A 20,572-nucleotide genomic window follows, 5' to 3' on the forward strand; every position below is an offset into this window, starting at 1 on the left:
CTTCCTCGCCTGTCCCTTCTGAAGAGTCTATAGCCATCCATTGCAGCACTCCAGTCATGAGAGTCACCCCACCATGTTTCTGTGAGGGCGACTAAGTCATATCTCTCCCGCTGCACAATGGCTTCCAGCTCCTCCTGCTTGCCGCCCATGCTGCGTGCATTGGTGTATATGCACTTGAGCTGGGCTATCGATTTCGCCCCCGGCATCGGCACGCCACCCCTCGGCTCATCTCTAGCGAGCCTGGTTTTATCCCCTTCCCCCTTCAAACCTAGTTTAAAGCCCTCTCAATGAGCCCTGCCAATTCATGAGCCATGATCCTTTTTCCCTTGTGAGACAGCTGGACTCCGTCTGTCACCAGCAGGCCCGGTGCCATGTAAACCTCCCCATGATCAAAAAACACAAAATTCTGTCGATGGCACCAGCCCTTGAGCCACCTGTTGATCAGGTGTGTTTTCCTGCTCCTTTCAGTATCCTTCCCTGCCACTGTAGGGATAGAGGAAAACACTACCTGTGCTCCCGATCCTTGAACCAGTTGCCCCAGTGCCCTGAAGTCCCTTTTGATCGCTGCAGGACTTCTCTCCGCAACCTCATCACTGCCAGCCTGTATAACCAGCAGCGGGTAGTAATCAGAAGGCCATACCAAACCAGGGAGCTTCCTAGTGATGTCTCTGACCCGGGCCCCAGGGAGGCAGCAGACTTCCCTGTGGGACGGGTCCGGTCGGCATATCGGGCCCTCTGTTCCCCTCAGAAGGGAATCGCCTATGACAATTACCCTCCTTTTTTTCTTAGCAGCAGCAGTCGTAATGCGTGGGGCTGACTGCCTCACCCTAGGCGACCCCCCGGATGGACCTTCGTCTACATCCTCGCTTGCCTCGCCCTCAAGTTCCAGGGCCCCATATCTGTTGTGTAAAGGCAACCGGGAAGGTGAGGGAGGCCGGGCAGGGGTTCGCCTGGCACGCCGAGCAGGGACCCGTTTCCACCCCCCCCTGTCGCTTAGGTCCCCTCTTTCTACCTGGTGGCAAGAAGGCAGGGGATCCTCTGCTTCTCGCGGAGCCTCCTCCTGCTGCCTCTGCCTCAGGGACGGTAGGGTGCGGCTCCACCAATCTATCTCCCTCTCACACTCCCGGATACTCCTCAACCTTTCCACCTCCTCCTTCAGCTCTGCCACCAGGCCGAGCAGATCATCCACCTGGTCACACCGCACACAGGTGTTGTCTCTGCTGCCCTCCGGCACAGCTGACAGGCTCAGGCACTCCCTGCAGCCAGAGACCTGGACAGCTGTATGCTTGCGTGTGAGCTCCGTCTGGGTCGCCACATTCCTTCTGGCGACGGCTTTCAGCCGAGTGGAAACCATAGCCGGTCCTCTTCTCGGAAGCCGACGATTACCAGTTGAGTTGGCCTCTGGAGCCGGGAGCGGGACTGCGCCTTGCCCGCTCGCCTTCCCTGCACGAACTGCCGCGCAAACTGCCGCGCCACGCCCTTCTGACGCGCCGCGCTCCGGGTCGCTCGCGCTCCCTGGAGCTGCTCTTCTAAGTGAGGGGGTTTGGCTGCCGCCCCTCTTGTCCCCGCCCACGCTGAGTCAGAGCTGCCGCTCGTCAGGAACGCCCTCCTCCGGCTCGGGGAATGGCGGGGCTGGGGCTCCCTCTCGCTCCCTGCGCTTTTGCTTTTCGCGGGTTTGGCCGCGGTTTTGCCGCTTCAGGAAGGGTCCCCCGTCGCGATCCTCCGCTCCGGAGCCCTTCGCCTCGGTGGCTTCGCTGAAAATGGCGGGTACAGTGGGTTTTTAAACTGCTGCCGCCCCTCTTGTCCCCGCCCACGCTGAGTCAGAGCTGCCGCTCGTCAGGAACGCCCTCCTCCGGCTCGGGGAATGGCGGGGCTGGGGCTCCCTCTCGCTCCCTGCGCTTTTGCTTTTCGCGGGTTTGGCCGCGGTTTTGGAATATACCCATCTGAGTTAGAAAACTCCCTGATGCCATTGGACTCTCCACCATTTAGGTAATGAAAGATGAGTATCGAACAGTCACCAAAATTGAAAAATCCTGAAAGTTTTATTGATCAAATAAGAGACAAAATGAACAGGAAAACAGTCTTCTCCCTGTCACTGTGATGTCTGTTAAGACCGTTACATCCATAAAAATGATACGTGATAAAGCTTTCTCTAGGCACAAGAGTTAAGTGCAATGTAGCTACAATGTTTTCTGGTTTTGTTTTTTAGAGACCCCTTAAACCTTTTTTCCAGAATGTCAGTTTTGTGATTAAATGGAAACATATTTGCATATTTCCATAATTTACACAAAGGTGTTTTAGATGGTCATCTATTTTTACCTTTGAATATTGTATCACTTAAAATACAAAAAAAATACCCACCAAGATTTAATTAATTGACTTTTATTTATTTTTTTTTTTTTTACAAGTAAGAAATGAGAAAAGGTGGTAACAGAAACTGAAGTCAGATCTGTTAAAGAAGAAGCACAAGTTATTCTGGGGAAAACACGATTCCAGCTTTGCTAGGGTCTCTGTTTTCTTTTTGCAATGATCATCTCTTTCTTCTGCTGATTTTCCATTGAGAACCATATGCTGCAGAGGTTTTCGAAGTGCATGCATTCATACACTGGCACTGTTCCACATAGACGTAGTTATAATTTATGCTTGTTCCATTTTGGCAAGTCAGGGTCACCTCTCTTGTTTGGCTGCTGGACTCCTGGCAGCAACTACACTCATGTTGCATCTGGCTTGCTTCAAGAGAATACCTGTGTTCCACAAGGAAAAGAAAATATATCTCCTCATTAAAAACTGAGAAAGAGAAAGCCCCTAGTGACTTTCGTTCTGGGGTTTGTTGGAGGTTTTGGGGGTGGTGGTTTTTTGGGGTTTTTTTTACATCCTCTTTTCCTCCCTCCCACACACAATTATGAATGTGATTTTATATACCTGTCTCTTCAATAGTGAAACTGTTCTTGCTTCCATTGAGTCTGATTGCACTCACTGGAATCATATAAACACATTAACTTTGTTGCTATTGTGTAATCATAGAATCATGTAGGTTGGAAAAGACCCTTAAGATCGTTGAGTCCAACCGTAAACCTAACACTGCCAAGTCCACGACTAAACCATGTCCCTAAGCGCCATGTCTACACGTCTTTTAAATACCTCCAGGGATGGGGACTCAACCACTTCCCTGGGCAGCCTGTTCCAATGCTTGACAACCCTTTCAGTGAAGAAATTTTTCCTCATGTCCAATCTAAACCTCCCCTGGTGCAACTTGAGGCCATTTCCTCTTGTCCTGTCACTTGTTACTTGGGACAAGAGACCGATACCCACCTCGCTACAACCTCCTTTCAGGTAGTTGTAGAGAGCGATAAGGTCTCCCCTGAGCTGCCTTTTCTCCAGGCTAAACAACCCCAGTTCCCTCAGCCGCTCCTCATAAGACTTGTTCTCCAGACCCCTCACCAGCTTTGTTGCCCTTCTTGGGGCACGCTCCAGCACCTCAAAGTCTGTCTTGTAGTGAGGGGCCCAAAACTGCACACAGTATTTGAGGTGTGGCCTCACCAATGCCAAGTACAGGGGCACGATCGCTTCCCTCCTCCTGGCCACACTATTTCTGATACAGGCCAGGATGCCATTGGCCTTCTTGGCCACCTGGGCACACTGCTGGCTCATGTTCAGCCAGCTGCCAACCAGCACCCCCAGGTCCTTTTCCGCCAGGCAGCTTTCCAGCCACTCTTCCCCAAGCCTGTAGCGCTGCATGGGGTTGTTGTGACCCAAGTGCAGGACCTGACACTTAGCTTTGTTGAATCTCATACAGTTGGCCTTGGCCCATCGATCCAGCCTGTCCAGGTCCCTCTGCAGAGCCTTCCTACCCTCGAGCAGATCAACACTCCCGCCCAACTTGGTGTCGTCTGCAAACTTACTGAGGGTGCACTTGATGCCCTCGTCCAGACCATTGATAAAGATATTAAACAGAACTGGCCCCAGTACTGATCCCTGGGGAACACCGCTTGTGACCAGCCGCCAACTGGATTTAACTCCAATTCACCACAACTCTTTGGGCCTGGCCATCCAAACAGTTTTTTACCCAGCGAAGAGTACGCCCATCCAAGCCCTGAGCAGCCAGCTTCTCCAGGAGAATGCTGTGGGGAAATGGTGTCAAAGGCTTTACTAAAGTCTAGGTAGACCACATCCACAGCCTTTCCCTCATCCACTAGGGGGGTCACCTGGTCATAGAAGGAGATCAGGTTAGTTAAGCAGGACCTGCCTTTCATAAACCCATGCTGACTGGGCCTGATCACCTGGTTGTCCTGTACATGCCATGTGATGGCACTCAGGATGATCTGCTCCATAACCTTCCCTGGCACCGAGGTCAGACTGACAGTCCTGTAGTTCCCTGGATCCTCCTTCCAGCCCTTCTTGTAGATGGGCATCACATTTGCTAACCTCCAGTCAACTGGAGGTCCAGCCAGGACTGCTGACAAATGATTCAAAGTGGCTTGGTGAGCACTTCTGCCAGCTCCCTCAGTACCCTTGGGTGACTGATTAACTTGAGAGATGACAGGTATAAATGAAGCCATAGAGATGCTAAATTAAGTTTTTGGAACTTACACTGAGGAGCCAGGACAAGTTCCTTCACAATATGCCAGCTCTACAGGTTCAGAAGATTCACAGTCACCGTGGTGGATCACAGTTTTCTTGCTGTAAGGTTTGCAGTTTGTAGCTTCAGAAGAAGAGGAGGGAAAAACGTATACTTCAAATCTCTAGTTCAGAACTAAATGAATGCTAGAACAATTTCAAAGTGCATGATGTCTGATTATTGATATACTCTGCAATATGTGACAGTGGTGGGGTATACTGCATAATATATCTGGAGTTTTCAGGTTATTCTTTGATATCAGCTCTACAGTGTCTTTGGAAGATAATGCAGAGACTTGAGTATTGGTGGCTTGAGTTGTGGTATTCAGTATCAGGAAAACAAATTTGCTTTTTCCTTTTGAATAAATAGTGAAACACAGGGTCTTGATAAATAGAATAACTGAAACCTGTGGGAGTGAAGAATCCTTCCATCCACGCAAAGATAGTTAAAAGTTGAATACAGTGCTCTTCAAGCAGAAAACATGAACACAGCATTACTTACGTTTACATATTTTGCAGCAGCCATCGGGAGTAGTCTCTGCTTCATCCTTTACCGAAGTAAAGAAGGAGGATTTGTATTAATGCACAGATGACAATCATAAGTAAGAATATGAGTTACCATTACTGATACTGGGCAGAAGGCTCCTCTGTGATGAACGCTGAATGAAACCGTGGATGACTTACTCTGCCTACCATAGAAGTCTAGAATCTTTGTAGCCTCATGTAAAAATACTAAGCTTTTCTTATTACTAATGTTAGAGCAAGATTTAACTTCATTCTTAAGACATTCCTGCATCTGTAGTGAAAGTGATTTGTTGTATTCTTCCTTGCCCCCGCCTTGTTCTTTTAAACTGCATTCAGTCGTTGAAGAATTGATTAAAACTTACAGGATCGCACTCTCCTGGGTTGTACTTGGGGCATATTTTTTTAGTTTGGACTGCAACAAATTGATCTTCAATTTTTTCACATGTGTAATGGCTGCAATGATCGAGTGGCAGGACGTCATCAACCTAAGATTTTATAAGAAAAGAAAACAAATTTTTTTTTTCATTGTGATCAGGTATAGTATGATTACTTCAAAAATGTCTGAGCTAATTAAGTTCTCACACCTCAAAGATTCTCAGATTCTTCTGAACTTCTTTCAAGTGGCAAAAGCAAAATTTTGCAAACTGTGGCTAGCTTGGAAGTTTAAATCCTGGACCTGAACATTCAGACCACAAATTGGAAACTATTGCCCAGTTAACCACGCATATCAAGAATTTGTTATTCCAAGTAAGTGTTCAATTCAGAAAACTGCTGTGTTGTTTTCAGAGTAATCTAAGAGTTAATTAGATTTTTACTAGTAAGGGACATGAGTTGACTCTTAGCTGTTCTAACATGTATTGGCTAATAGAGAGATCCGAAAATGAAAGGAATACTTACATTGAGCACGTGAACGGTGTTGTTACTTAGTTTAATTTTGCAAGCTACCTCAATACACTTCCCACAGCACTCTCCATCCTCAGTCATATATTGCTGACCCTACTCACAAGGAGTTGAAAGAGAAAGTATGTTGAGCTGGTGATGGAGAATTCTAGTCTTCCTGTAATTGAGGGCTGACTGGGCAGCCTAGAGAATCTGAACTCACCAGTGGGCAAGATGTTTCACATTGAACTGTTTCACAATGCACAATATTTGCCTCAGTCACTGGATCTTTCTCAGAACTGCAGGTACAGTTCTTACATGAATTGATTACTGTTGACATTCCAAGCTAGAAGACAGAAAAAAAAAATTCAAATGGAAACAGTTTCTATATAATATATAGGCAGAGTTCAAAGCATTGCTGAGAACCATTAAGGTTGTTGAAATGCAAGTGCAACTGAGTTGTTCAACTCTCTTCGAACATAATAAAGTTGTTTGGCTTTATGCCTTGCAAGAAAACACATATTAGGAGGAAACTAAATGAAGCAATATAAAAGAGAAAAATAAATTAATGAAATGCAGGTAAGAGTGGTTTGTACTGCCTCATTATTTTACCAGCTTTTCAATGCTCCATTTAAGAATTTTTTTTCCCTGTAAGTCATGTTCAATGGTTATAAAACAATGATAATTTACAAATGGAGATTAAAATAATTGGATACATATGCAGATACATAAACAGAGATACAAATTTACACATGGATTTTAGTCTTTCTGAAATGTATCCCCAAAAGGTTCCAGGGCTAATGTTTAAATTTTGACTAAATGACCTAAGTACCAATTTTAGCAAAAAATTTAGGTATCAGTTAAAGCAAAAATCCTAGCTTTATTTTTGAATGTTCTCTGGGCTTATTTCAAAGAATAGTTCCGTTTGGGCTATTCATCAGCTCATTTGGAAAATTCATTAATTCCAGAAGTGGGAGAGAGCTTAAAAAGAAGTACAGCACTAAAAATGGTACGCTCTTGTTTTATGCTACATGTTGAGTAACATTTCTGTGACAACTTTGATTTTGACATTAGGAAAAAAACCAACTTTCCAGTTAAGGGCTAGAGATAAAACAACATGTACTGGGAAAAGAACTTTCTCAAAGGCTTATTTTGGTAGAAAGGGTGTACATTTCACTTCGAGCAATACAGCACTATAAGTATAACATTCTCACCGTGTACACTGTACCATTAATCACACAGATGCCAGGCATTGGTTCTGAAAAACAACAAAAAAAATTCCGGAGTAAACTCAAATTGTGAGACTTCCTGAGAAGTCAAGATTTTATCAAGGCTTGTTAGTAACGCAGAGATTATGGAAAACTTGAATTCAATCCCCCCTACATGCTTAGACCTCATATTTAGTATAGCTGGATGTTTAAGTAAAGTTTCACCTTTGAAATTAGCTATAAGAGTTGAGGAGGAATGGTTTCAAACTCGAGCTATACATGAAAAATCCCTTTTTTGCCCTTTCGATATCAGGTTCACTTCAAATTAAATTAGTTGTTTCCTCTTTGAACCCTAGAAGTCCAGTAACCTTCAAAGGTGCCTTTGTTATTGATTCCTTATGACCTCTCAGAACATGACTTGGATGGAAGATTGACTCCGAGTGGAAAAAAGGTATTCTTACTGTGGTCATATAAATAATTTGACAACATGGCAGATCCCATTCATGTCTTTCACAGAACTACTTCAAACTTGGCTGCTCCTTTGTTTTCATCTTCCTGTTTCGGGCTTAATTTATGGCTACCTTTTTCTTTTTATTCTTTTGTATAAATATATGTGTATAAAAATACATGTATATAAATAATCATACATAACTTGGATTTTTAAATTTTCATGAGCATTCAACAACAGTGTAAATACAATTATTATTTTTCATACATCGATAATTCAGTTACTGATTACAATTCACTCTGTATTATTGCTTCATGTTACTTGTTTTTGTAGTTAACTGTTAAGCTTTCTGCTGGCTTATTCTTATGTTTATGCATCTTAGTTTAGCTACAGTAGGATAATTATAATGTGTTCCAATGTCACATTAATAACATTAAATAAAATGCATTAATAACTTTTATGATTACAGATACAGAGATAGTTGAGCTACATAGACCACTTGAAGTTTCAAAGTATTATCCTGCTCTCCCACCCATTCCAATTCTCTCAGCAAACTTCATTGAAAATAACATTTCATTTTTAAATAAACTTCTAATGCACATTTAGCCAAAAATTGATGTGTTTTCACTGAGCCAGAATAATTTAAGGAAAGTATTGCTGGTTTTGTGATACATGAAGAACTTAACAGAAGTGCAAATGTAATTTACCAGAGTGTGTAGCCTGGTGTGTATATATGTATGTTTAATACTTACTGCATTCAAATTCAGGACAACACGGGTCTTTTGGTGTTGGTACAGACATGGGAAAAAATCCTAGGTCACAAGCTGGTGTCTGAACTGTTTGGCATAGGAGCGGCTCGCACTGTACGGTAGTAGTGAGGGGGTCACAGACACACTTCTGGCATTCACTTATCCAGTTCTCTCCAGGCTGAAAATACGTAAATGATTTATTCTTAAGTGTTCTCTCACCCTAGTTGTTCTGGGTCACCTTGAGATAGACTCTCAAAATTGGTAGGGAGTTCAGATTAGAGTTTTCTTAGCATATGATTTCAGGCCTTAAGAGCAGGCAAGCTGAAAACAATCACAGAATTTTCTTCTGTGTAGAAGGAATGAGTTTTTAAGACTTTCATAGCTGGTCTACTTATTTCTATGACATTTAAATGTCTTTTATTAAAAAAAGTCTCTGCCATGGTATTAGTGAGCTTTTCCGTCTCCAGATTACTTAAAAGCCTGGTAATGCCAGGTTGAAGAATTGTGTGCTATCAGGTCATTTGTATCATGACCAACTTTGTTATTGAAATACATATAAGTTGATTTGAATTGGTTATTAGAGGACAGAAATTGGGCTGGTTTTGCAATGCTGATACATTAGAAAATCATGAGGGGAACCACCTTTCGTGGAGGACTGACATCAGTACAGTTTATTTCTACTGAAGTTGTGAGGGATGTTGCTGGGGTTGGTGAGACAGAAGAAAATACACGTTCTGTGGATGAGGCAGCTTGTGTTGTAGTTTCTGAGGTGACTGAAGTGAAAGGAGTTGTTGAAGGACATGGCCCCTGAAATGGGTCAATTTCGCATTCGTTGCTGCAAAGTGCATAAAAATTACAGCCAGCCCTATCTGTTCTGTTGTATACCACTTCCCCTGTAAAGAAAAATTGGAGGAGAAATTAAAAGACCAATGAAAATACTTAGGGAAAAAAAACCAAGAAAATATTGTGAGAATATAAAGTGTATTTGTGTATAAGAAGTTCTACGTTTAGATGATTTTGGGTGGTTATCTTTAATTGAATAGAGTATTAAGGGTTTATATTGCTTATGAAAACTTTTATAATGATAAAATAAGACACTTACCAGGAGAAAAAAAATTACCAAACACGTGACAAAAACATGGAGTTGTTCTGCTTGATGTAACATATGTACTTGCTTCTGTTGTGACAGGTGTGCTGGGGGAAGAACTGAAGATTGCAGAAGTGCTTGTTGTAACATGACTTGATTGTGATGTACCAGTTGTAGCTACTGTTGAGCACAAGACATACTTTAGTTTGCAGCACAGGTTTTTGATCTCATAATTTTAACATGTTGGAGAGGACTGTTCAACATTCTGGCAAATCAAACCAACATTTCTGTTGCATTCAACTATTTGACCTACTGCTAAGTGGAGACTGTGGAAATCTTTTACCTGTATGCTGAATATGATCTGGGATTTGGCAAATCTTATGACATTTAGCTCCAATGTTTTCAAAATTTTCAAAGCCACCCCTGTCTCCCTTGAGCTAAGGATAAGTAATATAGGCAATGGGGTCCACTCATACACTTGTCTAACACAGATACTAGTAGCAGAGGGACAGATACGTGAAAAAGTGGTTTATGTGTTGGAAGAAATAGGGATGATAGTGGAAGAAGTCACAGAAGACAATGATACCAATGTTGTTCTTCTGAAATAGCTGTTTGTAACTCTTCCAGGGGTAGACAATGACATACCTGGGCTGCTTGTGGTAGTGAAATTTGTGGGAAAAACAGTGGTGGCAGTACTTTGTCCAGTAGAAGAAACAGACGTTGGAAGAATATCTGTACCACCTATGGTGATTGTAATTCCTGACTTGGGGACTGTGGAGGCGGTAGTGGGTGATGTTGGAGTCTGGGTTGCCACAGTGGAGGTTTCTGCTGGAGCAGACATGGCTGTGGATGTTGTGGTGCTTCCTGTGGTGGTCCTGGAGGTGCTGGTACTGATGGCTGCGGAGGAGGGCACTGTTGGTGTTGGTGTGATGATGGTTGTGCCTTGTGTTGGAGGGGGAGAGGTCTTGGTGGTGCTGGCCCTGCTAGTGGTTGTGATGATGGTCGTGCCTTCTGTTGGCGGGGCAGTGGTACGGGGGAGAACCGTGGTGCCAGCAGTGGTTGTCGTTGCTGGCTGGGGGAGGGAGGAGGCAGTAGTGGGTGATGTTGGAGTCTGGGTTGCCACAGTGGAGGTTTCTGCTGGAGCAGATATAGCTGTGGACATTGCGGTGCTTCCTGCGGTGGTCCTGGAGGTGCTGGTACTGCTGGCTGCTGAGGTGGGCACTGTTGGTGTGGGTGTGATGATGGTCGTGCCTTGTGTTGGAGGGGGAGAGGTCTTGGTGGTGCTGGCCCTGCTAATGGTAGTGATGATGGTTGTGCCTTCTGTTGGCGGGGCAGTGGTACTGGGGAGAACCGTGGTGCCAGCAGTGGTTGTCATTGTTGACTGGGTGTGGGTGGAGGCAGCAGTGGGTGATGTTGGAGTCCGGGTTGCTACAGTGGAGGTTTCTGTAGGAGAAGCTGTGGTGGAGGAGCCTGCAGTGGTGGCTGGGGGTGGTGATGTTTGGCAGTCTTTATGGTCACAGCACAGCACCTTGACCTCGTAGTCGAAGCACATTTGGTACTTTGTGATCTGATCCTCATTTCTGCACACAAGCCCAGTGTCAAGGCTGCACTCAAATTTCTGTCCCAGTTTGTCCAGACTCCTATAAGGGTAAAGTTTAGCACGGCACTTGATGTCTTGTGGCTTGTCGCAGAGTGGATACCCAGCGGCTCGGATTTTTGCAAATGTCTCTACGTCTCCATTTTGGATACCTGGGCTAGGGGTATCCAAGTCAAACCACTGTGTCCAGGCACAGTACTGCTGGCAGCTGCTTGTGTTCTTGGAGGTGCTGCCAGGGGTGGTGGATGCTGAGGTGGGCACTGTTGGTGTGGGTGTGATGATGGTCGTGCCTTGTGTTGGAGGGGGAGAGGTCTTGGTGGTGCTGGCCCTGCTAATGGTTGTGATGATGGTCGTGCCTTCTGTTGGAGGGGCAGTGGTACTGGGGAGAACCGTGGTGCCAGCAGTGGTTGTCGTTGCTGGCTGGGGGAGGGTGGAGGCAGTAGTGGGTGGTGATGGAGTCTGGGTTGTCACAGCGGAGGTCTCTGCTGGAGTAGACGTGGCTGTGGACGTTGCGGTGCTTCCTGCGGTGGTCCTGGAGGTGCTGGCAGTGCTACTGGCTGAGGTGGGCACTGTTGGTGTGGGTGTGATGATGGTTGTGCCTTGTGTTGGAGGGGGAGAGGTCTTGGTGGTGCTGGCCCTGGTAATGGTAGTGATGATGGTCGTGCCTTCTGTTGGCGGGGCAGTGGTACGGGGGAGAACCGTGGTGCCAGCAGTGGTTGTCGTTGCTGGCTGGGGGAGGGTGGAGGCAGTAGTGGGTGATGTTGGAGTCTGGGTTGCCACAGTGGAGGTTTCTGCTGGGGCAAACGTGGCTGTGGACGTTGCGGTGCTTCCTGCGGTGGTCCTGGAGGTGCTGGTACTGCTGGCTGCAGAGGTGGGCACTGTTGGTGTGGGTGTGATGATGGTCGTGCCTTGTGTTGGAGGGGGAGAGGTCTTGGTGGTGCTGGCCCTGCTAATGGTTGTGATGATGGTCGTGCCTTCTGTTGGCGGGGCAGTGGTACGGGGGAGAACCGTGGTGCCAGCAGTGGTTGTCGTTGCTGGCTGGGGGAGGGTGGAGGCAGTAGTGGGTGGTGATGGAGTCTGGGTTGTCACAGCGGAGGTCTCTGCTGGAGTAGACGTAGCTGTGGACGTTGCGGTGCTTCCTGTGGTGGTCCTGGAGTTGCTGGCAGTGCTACTGGCTGAGGTGGGCACTGTTGGTGTGGGTGTGATGATGGTTGTGCCTTCTGTTGGAGGGGCAGTGGTACTGGTGGTGGTGCCAGCAGTGGTTGTCGTTGCTGGCTGGGGGAGGGTGGAGGAAGTGGTGGGTGATGTTGGAGTCCGGGTTGTCACAGTGGAGGTTTCTGCTGGGGCAAACGTGGCTGTGGACGTTGTGGTGCTTCCTGTGGTGGTCCTGGAGGTGCTGGTACTGCTGGCTGCTGAGGTGGGCACTGTTGGTGTTAGTGTGATGATGGTCGTGCCTTGTGTTGGAGGGGGAGAGGTCTTGGTGGTGCTGGCCCTGCTAATGGTAGTGATGATGGTCGTGCCTTCTGTTGGCGGGGCAGTGGTACTGGGGAGAACCGTGGTGCCAGCAGTGGTTGTCATTGTTGACTGGGCGTGGGTGGAGGCAGTAGTGGGTGATGTTGGAGTCCGGGTTGCTACAGTGGAGGTTTCTGTAGGAGAAGCTGTGGTGGAGGAGCCTGCAGTGGTGGCTGGGGGTGGTGATGTTTGGCAGTCTTTATGGTCACAGCACAGCACCTTGACCTCGTAGTCGAAGCACATTTGGTACTTTGTGATCTGATCCTCATTTCTGCACACAAGCCCAGTGTCAAGGCTGCACTCAAATTTCTGTCCCAGTTTGTCCAGACTCCTATAAGGGTAAAGTTTAGCACGGCACTTGATGTCTTGTGGCTTGTCGCAGAGTGGATACCCAGCGGCTCGGATTTTTGCAAATGTCTCTACGTCTCCATTTTGGATACCTGGGCTAGGGGTATCCAAGTCAAACCACTGTGTCCAGGCACAGTACTGCTGGCAGCTGCTTGTGTTCTTGGAGGTGCTGCCAGGGGTGGTGGATGCTGAGGTGGGCACTGTTGGTGTGGGTGTGATGATGGTCGTGCCTTCTGTTGGAGGGGCAGTGGTACGGGGGAGAACCATGGTGCCAGCAGTGGTTGTCGTTGCTGGCTGGGGGAGGGTGGAGGCAGTAGTGGGTGGTGATGGAGTCTGGGTTGCCACAGTGGAGGTTTCTGCTGGGGCAAACGTGGCTGTAGACGTTGTGGTGCTTCCTGTGGTGGTCCTGGAGGTGCTGGCAGTGCTACTGGCTGAGCTGGGCACTGTTGGCGTCGGTGTGATGGTGATTGTGCCTTGTGTTGGAGGGGGAGAGGTCTTGGTGGTGCTGGCCCTGCTAATGGTTGTGATGATGGTCGTGCCTTCTGTTGGCGGGGCAGTGGTACTGGGGAGAACCGTGGTGCCAGCAGTGGTTGTCGTTGCTGGCTGGGGGAGGGAGGAGGGAGTAGTGGGTGATGTTGGAGTCTGGGTTGCCACAGTGGAGGTCTCTGCTGGAGTAGACGTAGCTGTGGACGTTGCGGTGCTTCCTGCGGTGGTCCTGGAGGTGCTGGAAGTGCTACTGGCTGAGGTGGGCACTGTTGGTGTTAGTGTGATGATGGTTGTGCCTTGTGTTGGAGGGACAGTGGTACTGGGGAGAACCGTGGTGCCAGCAGTGGTTGTCGTTGCTGGCTGGGGGAGGGTGGAGGCAGTAGTGGGTGATGTTGGAGTCTGGGTTGCAACAGTGGAGGTTTCTGCTGGGGCAAACGTGGCTGTGGACGTTGCGGTGCTTCCTGTGGTGGTCCTGGAGGTGCTGGTACTGCTGGCTGCTGAGGTGGGCACTGTTGGTGTTAGTGTGATGATGGTTGTGCCTTGTGTTGGAGGGGGAGAGGTCTTGGTGGTGCTGGCCCTGCTAATGGTAGTGATGATGGTCGTGCCTTCTGTTGGAGGGGCAGTGGTACTGGGGAGAACCGTGGTGCCAGCAGTGGTTGTTGTTGCTGGCTGGGGGAGGGTGGAGGCAGTAGTGGGTGATGTTGGAGTCCGGGTTGTCACAGTGGAGGTTTCTGCTGGGGCAAACGTGGCTGTGGACGTTGTGGTGCTTCCTGTGGTGGTCCTGGAGGTGCTGGTACTGCTGGCTGCTGAGGTGGGCACTGTTGGTGTGGGTGTGATGATGGTCGTGCCTTGTGTTGGAGGGGGAGAGGTCTTGGTGGTGCTGGCCCTGCTAATGGTAGTGATGATGGTTGTGCCTTCTGTTGGAGAGGCAGTGGTACTGGGGAGAACTGTGGTGCCAGCAGTGGTTGTTGTTGCTGGCTGGGGGAGGGTGGAGGCAGTAGTGGGTGATGTTGGAGTCCGGGTTGTCACAGTGGAGGTTTCTGCTGGGGCAAACGTGGCTGTGGACGTTGCGGTGCTTCCTGCGGTGGTCCTGGAGGTGCTGGTACTGCTGGCTGCTGAGGTGGGCACTGTTGGTGTTAGTGTGATGACGGTCGTGCCTTGTGTTGGAGGGGGAGAGGTCTTGGTGGTGCTGGCCCTGCTAATGGTAGTGATGATGGTCGTGCCTTCTGTTGGCGGGGCAGTGGTACTGGGGAGAACCGTGGTGCCAGCAGTGGTTGTCATTGTTGACTGGGCGTGGGTGGAGGCAGCAGTGGGTGATGTTGGAGTCCGGGTTGCTACAGTGGAGGTTTCTGTAGGAGAAGCTGTGGTGGAGGAGCCTGCAGTGGTGGCTGGGGGTGGTGATGTTTGGCAGTCTTTATGGTCACAGCACAGCACCTTGACCTCGTAGTCGAAGCACATTTGGTACTTTGTGATCTGATCCTCATTTCTGCACACAAGCCCAGTGTCAAGGCTGCACTCAAATTTCTGTCCCAGTTTGTCCAGACTCCTATAAGGGTAAAGTTTAGCACGGCACTTGATGTCTTGTGGCTTGTCGCAGAGTGGATACCCAGCGGCTCGGATTTTTGCAAATGTCTCTACGTCTCCATTTTGGATACCTGGGCTAGGGGTATCCAAGTCAAACCACTGTGTCCAGGCACAGTACTGCTGGCAGCTGCTTGTGTTCTTGGAGGTGCTGCCAGGGGTGGTGGATGCTGAGGTGGGCACTGTTGGTGTGGGTGTGATGATGGTCGTGCCTTGTGTTGGAGGGGGAGAGGTCTTGGTGGTGCTGGCCCTGCTAATGGTAGTGATGATGGTCGTGCCTTCTGTTGGAGGGGCAGTGGTACGGGGGAGAACCGTGGTGCCAGCAGTGGTTGTCGTTGCTGGCTGGGGGAGGGTGGAGGCAGTAGTGGGTGGTGATGGAGTCTGGGTTGTCACAGCGGAGGTCTCTGCTGGAGTAGACGTAGCTGTGGACATTGCGGTGCTTCCTGTGGTGGTCCTGGAGGTGCTGGCAGTGCTACTGGCTGAGGTGGGCACTGTTGGTGTGGGTGTGATGATGGTCGTGCCTTGTGTTGGAGGGGGAGAGGTCTTGGTGGTGCTGGCCCTGGTAATGGTAGTGATGATGGTCGTGCCTTCTGTTGGCGGGGCAGTGGTACTGGGGAGAACCGTGGTGGCAGCAGTGGTTGTCGTTGCTGGCTGGGGGAGGGTGGAGGCAGTAGTGGGTGGTGATGGAGTCTGGGTTGTCACAGCGGAGGTCTCTGCTGGAGTAGACGTAGCTGTGGACGTTGCGGTGCTTCCTGTGGTGGTCCTGGAGGTGCTGGCAGTGCTACTGGCTGAGGTGGGCACTGTTGGTGTTAGTGTGATGATGGTTGTGCCTTCTGTTGGAGGGGCAGTGGTACTGGTGGTGGTGCCAGCAGTGGTTGTCGTTGCTGGCTGGGGGAGGGTGGAGGCAGTAGTGGGTGATGTTGGAGTCCGGGTTGTCACAGTGGAGGTTTCTGCTGGGGCAAACGTGGCTGTGGACGTTGTGGTGCTTCCTGTGGTGGTCCTGGAGGTGCTGGTACTGCTGGCTGCTGAGGTGGGCACTGCTGGTGTTAGTGTGATGATGGTCGTGCCTTGTGTTGGAGGGGGAGAGGTCTTGGTGGTGCTGGCCCTGCTAATGGTAGTGATGATGGTCGTGCCTTCTGTTGGCGGGGCAGTGGTACTGGGGAGAACCGTGGTGCCAGCAGTGGTTGTCATTGTTGACTGGGTGTGGGTGGAGGCAGTAGTGGGTGATGTTGGAGTCCGGGTTGCTACAGTGGAGGTTTCTGTAGGAGAAGCTGTGGTGGAGGAGCCTGCAGTGGTGGCTGGGGGTGGTGATGTTTGGCAGTCTTTATGGTCACAGCACAGCACCTTGACCTCGTAGTCGAAGCACATTTGGTACTTTGTGATCTGATCCTCATTTCTGCACACAAGCCCAGTGTCAAGGCTGCACTCAAATTTCTGTCCCAGTTTGTCCAGACTCCTATAAGGGTAAAGTTTAGCACGGCACTTGATGTCTTGTGGCTTGTCGCAGAGTGGATACCCAGCGGCTCGGATTTTTGCAAATGTCTCTACGTCTCCATTTTGGATACCTGGGCTAGGGGTATCCAAGTCAAACCACTGTGTCCAGGCACAGTACTGCTGGCAGCTGCTTGTGTTCTTGGAGGTGCTGCCAGGGGTGGTGGATGCTGAGGTGGGCACTGTTGGTGTGGGTGTGATGATGGTCGTGCCTTGTGTTGGAGGGGGAGAGGTCTTGATGGTGCTGGCCCTGCTAATGGTAGTGATGATGGTCGTGCCTTCTGTTGGAGGGGCAGTGGTACTGGGGAGAACCGTGGTGCCAGCAGTGGTTGTCGTTGCTGGCTGGGGGAGGGTGGAGGCAGTAGTGGGTGGTGATGGAGTCTGGGTTGTCACAGCGGAGGTCTCTGCTGGAGTAGACGTAGCTGTGGACGTTGCGGTGCTTCCTGTGGTGGTCCTGGAGGTGCTGGCAGTGCTACTGGCTGAGGTGGGCACTGTTGGTGTGGGTGTGATGATGGTTGTGCCTTGTGTTGGAGGGGGAGAGGTCTTGGTGGTGCTGGCCCTGCTAATGGTAGTGATGATGGTCGTGCCTTCTGTTGGCGGGGCAGTGGTACGGGGGAGAACCGTGGTGCCAGCAGTGGTTGTCGTTGCTGGCTGGGGGAGGGAGGAGGGAGTAGTGGGTGATGTTGGAGTCTGGGTTGTCACAGCGGAGGTCTCTGCTGGAGTAGATGTAGCTGTGGAGGTTGCGGTGCTTCCTGTGGTGGTCCTGGAGGTGCTGGCAGTGCTACTGGCTGAGGTGGGCACTGTTGGTGTTAGTGTGATGATGGTTGTGCCTTGTGTTGGAGGGACAGTGGTACTGGGGAGAACCGTGGTGCCAGCAGTGGTTGTCGTTGCTGGCTGGGGGAGGGTGGAGGCAGTAGTGGGTGATGTTGGAGTCCGGGTTGTCACAGTGGAGGTTTCTGCTGGGGCAAACGTGGCTGTGGACGTTGTGGTGCTTCCTGTGGTGGTCCTGGAGGTGCTGGTACTGCTGGCTGCTGAGGTGGGCACTGTTGGTGTTAGTGTGATGATGGTTGTGCCTTGTGTTGGAGGGGGAGAGGTCTTGGTGGTGCTGGCCCTGCTAATGGTAGTGATGATGGTCGTGCCTTCTGTTGGAGGGGCAGTGGTACTGGGGAGAACCATGGTGCCAGCAGTGGTTGTCATTGTTGACTGGGTGTGGGTGGAGGCAGCAGTGGGTGATGTTGGAGTCCGGGTTGCTACAGTGGAGGTTTCTGTAGGAGAAGCTGTGGTGGAGGAGCCTGCAGTGGTGGCTGGGGGTGGTGATGTTTGGCAGTCTTTATGGTCACAGCACAGCACCTTGACCTCGTAGTCGAAGCACATTTGGTACTTTGTGATCTGATCCTCATTTCTGCACACAAGCCCAGTGTCAAGGCTGCACTCAAATTTCTGTCCCAGTTTGTCCAGACTCCTATAAGGGTAAAGTTTAGCACGGCACTTGATGTCTTGTGGCTTGTCGCAGAGTGGATACCCAGCGGCTCGGATTTTTGCAAATGTCTCTACGTCTCCATTTTGGATACCTGGGCTAGGGGTATCCAAGTCAAACCACTGTGTCCAGGCACAGTACTGCTGGCAGCTGCTTGTGTTCTTGGAGGTGCTGCCAGGGGTGGTGGATGCTGAGGTGGGCACTGTTGGTGTGGGTGTGATGATGGTCGTGCCTTGTGTTGGAGGGGGAGAGGTCTTGGTGGTCCTGGCCCTGCTAATGGTAGTGATGATGGTCGTGCCTTCTGTTGGCGGGGCAGTGGTACGGGGGAGAACCGTGGTGCCAGCAGTGGTTGTCGTTGCTGGCTGGGGGAGGGTGGAGGCAGTAGTGGGTGGTGATGGAGTCTGGGTTGTCACAGCGGAGGTCTCTGCTGGAGTAGACGTAGCTGTGGACGTTGCGGTGCTTCCTGTGGTGGTCCTGGAGGTGCTGGCAGTGCTACTGGCTGAGGTGGGCACTGTTGGTGTGGGTGTGATGATGGTTGTGCCTTGTGTTGGAGGGGGAGAGGTCTTGGTGGTGCTGGCCCTGCTAATGGTAGTGATGATGGTCGTGCCTTCTGTTGGCGGGGCAGTGGTACTGGGGAGAACCGTGGTGCCAGCAGTGGTTGTCGTTGCTGGCTGGGGGAGGGTGGAGGCAGTAGTGGGTGGTGATGGAGTCTGGGTTGTCACAGCGGAGGTCTCTGCTGGAGTAGATGTAGCTGTGGAGGTTGCGGTGCTTCCTGTGGTGGTCCTGGAGGTGCTGGCAGTGCTACTGGCTGAGGTGGGCACTGTTGGTGTTAGTGTGATGATGGTTGTGCCTTGTGTTGGAGGGACAGTGGTACTGGGGAGAACCGTGGTGCCAGCAGTGGTTGTCGTTGCTGGCTGGGGGAGGGTGGAGGCAGTAGTGGGTGATGTTGGAGTCCGGGTTGTCACAGTGGAGGTTTCTGCTGGGGCAAACGTGGCTGTGGACGTTGTGGTGCTTCCTGTGGTGGTCCTGGAGGTGCTGGTACTGCTGGCTGCTGAGGTGGGCACTGTTGGTGTTAGTGTGATGATGGTCGTGCCTTGTGTTGGAGGGGGAGAGGTCTTGGTGGTGCTGGCCCTGCTAATGGTAGTGATGATGGTCGTGCCTTCTGTTGGCGGGGCAGTGGTACTGGGGAGAACCGTGGTGCCAGCAGTGGTTGTCATTGTTGACTGGGCGTGGGTGGAGGCAGTAGTGGGTGATGTTGGAGTCCGGGTTGCTACAGTGGAGGTTTCTGTAGGAGAAGCTGTGGTGGAGGAGCCTGCAGTGGTGGCTGGGGGTGGTGATGTCTGGCAGTCTTTATGGTCACAGCACAGCACCTTGACCTCGTAGTCGAAGCACATTTGGTACTTTGTGATCTGATCCTCATTTCTGCACACAAGCCCAGTGTCAAGGCTGCACTCAAATTTCTGTCCCAGTTTGTCCAGACTCCTATAAGGGTAAAGTTTAGCACGGCACTTGATGTCTTGTGGCTTGTCGCAGAGTGGATACCCAGCGGCTCGGATTTTTGCAAATGTCTCTACGTCTCCATTTTGGATACCTGGGCTAGGGGTATCCAAGTCAAACCACTGTGTCCAGGCACAGTACTGCTGGCAGCTGCTTGTGTTCTTGGAGGTGCTGCCAGGGGTGGTGGATGCTGAGGTGGGCACTGTTGGTGTGGGTGTGATGATGGTCGTGCCTTGTGTTGGAGGGGGAGAGGTCTTGGTGGTGCTGGCCCTGCTAATGGTAGTGATGATGGTCGTGCCTTCTGTTGGAGGGGCAGTGGTACGGGGGAGAACCGTGGTGCCAGCAGTGGTTGTCGTTGCTGGCTGGGGGAGGGTGGAGGTAGTAGTGGGTGATGTTGGAGTCTGGGGTGCCACAGTGGAGGTTTCTGCTGGAGTTGACATGGTCTGGTAACCTGTTGTTGAGAGATGCGATTTCTTTGCTGTAGCTGAAGTTTCAGTCAGAGGAGTCGTGCTTTCTCTGTCTTTTGGTGACATTGTAGGTACTTTGGTTTCTTGCGCTTCAGTTCCTTGTTTTTCTTTTGTTGGTTTTATCTTCGTCTGTAATGTAAATGGTGTTGATTTTACAGCAGTAGTTGTTGTGAATTCTTCTGTGGTTCTTGGTGTTGCAGTTCGTATTTGTGAACATGGTATGTAGCTGCAGCATGATATTCTGATTTCATAATTATAGCAGTGCCTAGATTGTTGGTCTTTGTTATTGCATATTAATCCTATGCTTTGATTACATTGTATGGTTTGGTTAAGATTGTTTATTTCTGTATCTGGGTGTTCTTTGGCTCTGCATTCAACACCGTTTGGGTTTTCACACACACTGTATCCTTTATCTCTGAGATTTTGAAATGTTTCATAATCTCCACTGTCCTCTTTGTTTTCAGGCTCTGTGCAATCATACCATTCTGACCATGCACATATGTTCTTCACACATACAGTTGTCACTGGTGTTGCGGTTGTCATTTCTGTAATTAAAAGGAGGAAATGTAAATCTTGTCTGTTCTTATTAAAGAAGGTGCCAGG

At 49.9% G+C, this 20,572-nt stretch overlaps 1 protein-coding gene across 1 annotated transcript; it reads right to left on the reverse strand.

Annotated features, from left to right (window-relative positions):
• Positions 1–5,111: 5,111 nt before the first annotated feature.
• Positions 5,112–20,035, reverse strand: LOC143162935 (uncharacterized). The gene is made up of 9 exons (XM_076343509.1): positions 10,159–20,035; positions 9,529–9,693; positions 9,069–9,319; positions 8,430–8,604; positions 7,236–7,279; positions 6,245–6,367; positions 6,040–6,138; positions 5,505–5,627; positions 5,112–5,165 (listed from the first exon to the last, which is right to left on the reverse strand). Exons 1-9 carry the CDS (start codon positions 20,033–20,035, stop codon positions 5,112–5,114), a joined length of 10,911 nt encoding a protein of 3,636 aa, XP_076199624.1.
• Positions 20,036–20,572: the final 537 nt, after the last annotated feature.

This window comes from Aptenodytes patagonicus, chromosome 7, assembly GCF_965638725.1.
Source record: "Aptenodytes patagonicus chromosome 7, bAptPat1.pri.cur, whole genome shotgun sequence".
Taxonomy (NCBI): Eukaryota; Metazoa; Chordata; class Aves; order Sphenisciformes; family Spheniscidae; genus Aptenodytes; species Aptenodytes patagonicus.